The sequence below is a fragment of the Tubulanus polymorphus genome, chromosome 4, assembly GCF_964204645.1.
Source record: "Tubulanus polymorphus chromosome 4, tnTubPoly1.2, whole genome shotgun sequence".
NCBI lineage: Eukaryota > Metazoa > Nemertea > Palaeonemertea > Tubulaniformes > Tubulanidae > Tubulanus > Tubulanus polymorphus.
In genome coordinates, this window is record NC_134028.1 from 20,021,665 (window position 1) to 20,024,428 (window position 2,764).

A 2,764-nucleotide genomic window follows, 5' to 3' on the forward strand; every position below is an offset into this window, starting at 1 on the left:
TATCATCAGAAAGGGCAGCATCTCATGCTGCTTTTGATATCGCGGATATTCGTCACCGTGAACTGGTGCAACCTTTGGGGGAAATCTTTTTCCCAATTGTTAACGGTCTAGTAAATGATTTAATATACATAAAAACTCTCATTCAAGTTGCCTAGACGGAACCTCATAGAACAACAACAACAGAATATACGAGTGACATGTATATCAAGGCAATCAATTTCTATAACCATCGAATGGGACAACGATGGTTGACCTAATAGTAAAATGTGTTTTCTGTAGAATTCATAGACCAGTTTGGAAATTTTTGTCAAACGTCAAACGATTCAAGGTGGCTTTATTTGCAAGATACTAGATATGGCAGCTAAACCGAATATACTGGAGATATTAGCAAAACGCATAATCATTGGCGACGGTAGTTACATGAATACATTCGAAAAAAGAGGATATGTGACTGCTGGGCTGTATACTCCTGAATGCGTTCTAGAACATCCTGACGCCGGTAGGTTTTACATGTTTCTGACTTATTTCTACCCACATCCCAACTTTACCCGATCAATTTTAGCACACCTTCCTGTCTGCAACAAAATCTATAGTTTTGTGGGCATCATTTTGAATTAAAACAATGACGAACTACGAGGCATCTGCCAGAAAAAATGTCCTTTAAAATAACCGTTGGGTTATCTTCAAGTCAAAACGGATTAGCCGATAAAAGAAAAATCATTAATTTGCCATTTTTCAGTCAGTGGTTTACATAAAGAATTTGCTCGAGCTGGAGCTGATGTAATGCAAGCATTCACTTTTCATGCGACGGATGGAATGCTTCAATGTAGTGAGTCGGCCAAAAATTATAACGTAGGTTGTGGTCTTTATCTATCTCACTCTTATTCAACTATTCAGTATTTCTATTCAACTATTCAGTCATACAAATTGTACTGAATGGTTAGTGCTAAGGTATTGATGTACATATCTATAATTTATCTTAGACATCTGAAATAAACCGTGCGGCGTGCGATCTTGCACGTAATGTTGCCACATCATACAATCTACTAGTTTGCGGAGGTTTGTCGCCTACACCGACATATACAGCTGGAAAAGGGAAGGCAGCAGTTCAAGCAGAATTCGAAAAGCAATGCCAAGTGTTCAAAGAAAAGGATGTCGATTTCTTTATAGCGGAGGTAAAATTCTACTATTCAAGACAAAGATGGTATTCATTGGTATTTTACATTGGAATTTCACTATCAACAAATCGAACATTTGCATAACACTGTAGTGTCGAATGTATACATGTATTTTTCGAATCCAGTTTTTCTGTTCAATCGAAGAGATTGAGTGGGCGATTGATGTCATGAAGAAATACAACAAACCTATAGCGTGTACGATGAGAATAGGCCCAGTTGGGTGTATGGATGGAATCAGTGCAAAAGAATGTGCAGTTAGAATGGCTAAACGAGGTGTAAAATCATGCCCTCACTCTAGATACATCCCTCTTAATATACGTTATTTTTCAAACATGTTTCAATGTCGTGCAAAGTTTAGTAAATCATAATCGTAGGTGTTTGTTTTCAATCACACAGGGGCCGATATTGTGGGTTTAAATTGCCAGTTTGATTATAACGCGCAACTGAAAACGATGAAATTGATGAAAGATGCCCTGAATGAAGCTGGTTTATCTCCATTTCTGATGATGCAGCCAATCGGATTCCTTTCTCCTGAAACTGAGTATCTAGTTGAAGGATATTCTCAACTACCCGAGTACTTGTTAGGTGAGCTGAAATAACAATTGGATCGTCTCGATATTGAAATAAGTAATATTTAGATGCTTTTTCATTTTCAGCGATGGAACCACGCATTCTTACTCGTTGGGAATGTAGAGACTATGCCCGTAAAGCTTATGAACTTGGAGTGAGGTACATCGGAGGATGTTGCGGATTCGAGAGTTATCATATTCGTGAAATGGCCGAAGAGGTTTGTACACGAAATGTTGCATTGCATTTCGATATCCAAATCACATTGGGAAATCCATTCGCATGATAATTCACATTATAATTACAGTTGTCCGAGGAACGAGGATTCAGACCACCCGGAAAAGATCATAATTTACCATTCGCGGCTGGATATGGACAGAGTGTATATGAACATGATCGTCAAAAGTAAACTGATAGCCGGATAATCCTGACGTTTTTATACCAGTATCCACATTGCGCGGAAGCGTCTCTGTATATATCATGCTCTTTTATTTATTGCAGACACGGTAGAGATTATTGGATGAATCTAATCCCTAAAACCGGTCGTCCAAACAGCGCTGCTTACAACTCAGAAAAGGAACTCATTCATTTGTAACAACAAACCCATTATGTTTTTTGTATCGATTGTGTGATTATAGTATTGGTCCATTTGTAATCATGTAACGTTTTTGTTTTTTCATTCTATTTCTTTATCCTGTGAGTATCTTTCTTCTTAGTATGAACTGATACGATGAATAACTAAATTAATGTACAACCTATGCCTTCATCTCCCAAATAACGATAGTGATCGCGCGAACGCCTAGTTTTCCCGATGATAACTTTTGATCAGGCCTTTTCTGAATGTAATGAACTTTTTCCTTCTCTGATAGGGATATTTGGAGAAAATTCATTACATTCAGAAAAGGCCTGATGATTAAGAGTCGAAACGATAGGTACAAGGAAACAAGTCCCATCATTATCACTTTGGTGATCTGGTTTAATATCTGAGTATGCCGAACTAAGCCATCAACTGTCCTCAT

At 37.8% G+C, this 2,764-nt stretch overlaps 1 protein-coding gene across 1 annotated transcript; it reads left to right on the forward strand.

Moving 5' to 3' along the window:
• The first annotated feature begins 323 nt into the window (after positions 1 to 323).
• LOC141904246 (S-methylmethionine--homocysteine S-methyltransferase BHMT2-like) lies at positions 324 to 2,353 on the forward strand. Its single transcript, XM_074792812.1, has 8 exons — positions 324 to 499; positions 740 to 852; positions 984 to 1,175; positions 1,304 to 1,451; positions 1,575 to 1,763; positions 1,835 to 1,965; positions 2,053 to 2,150; positions 2,247 to 2,353. Exons 1-8 carry the CDS (start codon positions 355 to 357, stop codon positions 2,338 to 2,340), a joined length of 1,110 nt encoding a protein of 369 aa, XP_074648913.1. The 5' UTR covers positions 324 to 354; the 3' UTR covers positions 2,341 to 2,353.
• Positions 2,354 to 2,764: the final 411 nt, after the last annotated feature.

Coding starts and splice junctions, on each gene's coding strand:
- LOC141904246 (XM_074792812.1), top strand. CDS start 355: ATGGCAGCTAAACCGAATATACTGGAGATATTAGCAAAACGCATAATC. Junction 1,176..1,303: donor TCGATTTCTTTATAGCGGAG/GTAAAATTCTAC, acceptor TTTCGAATCCAG/TTTTTCTGTTCAATCGAAGA. Junction 1,966..2,052: donor TTCGTGAAATGGCCGAAGAG/GTTTGTACACGA, acceptor TTATAATTACAG/TTGTCCGAGGAACGAGGATT.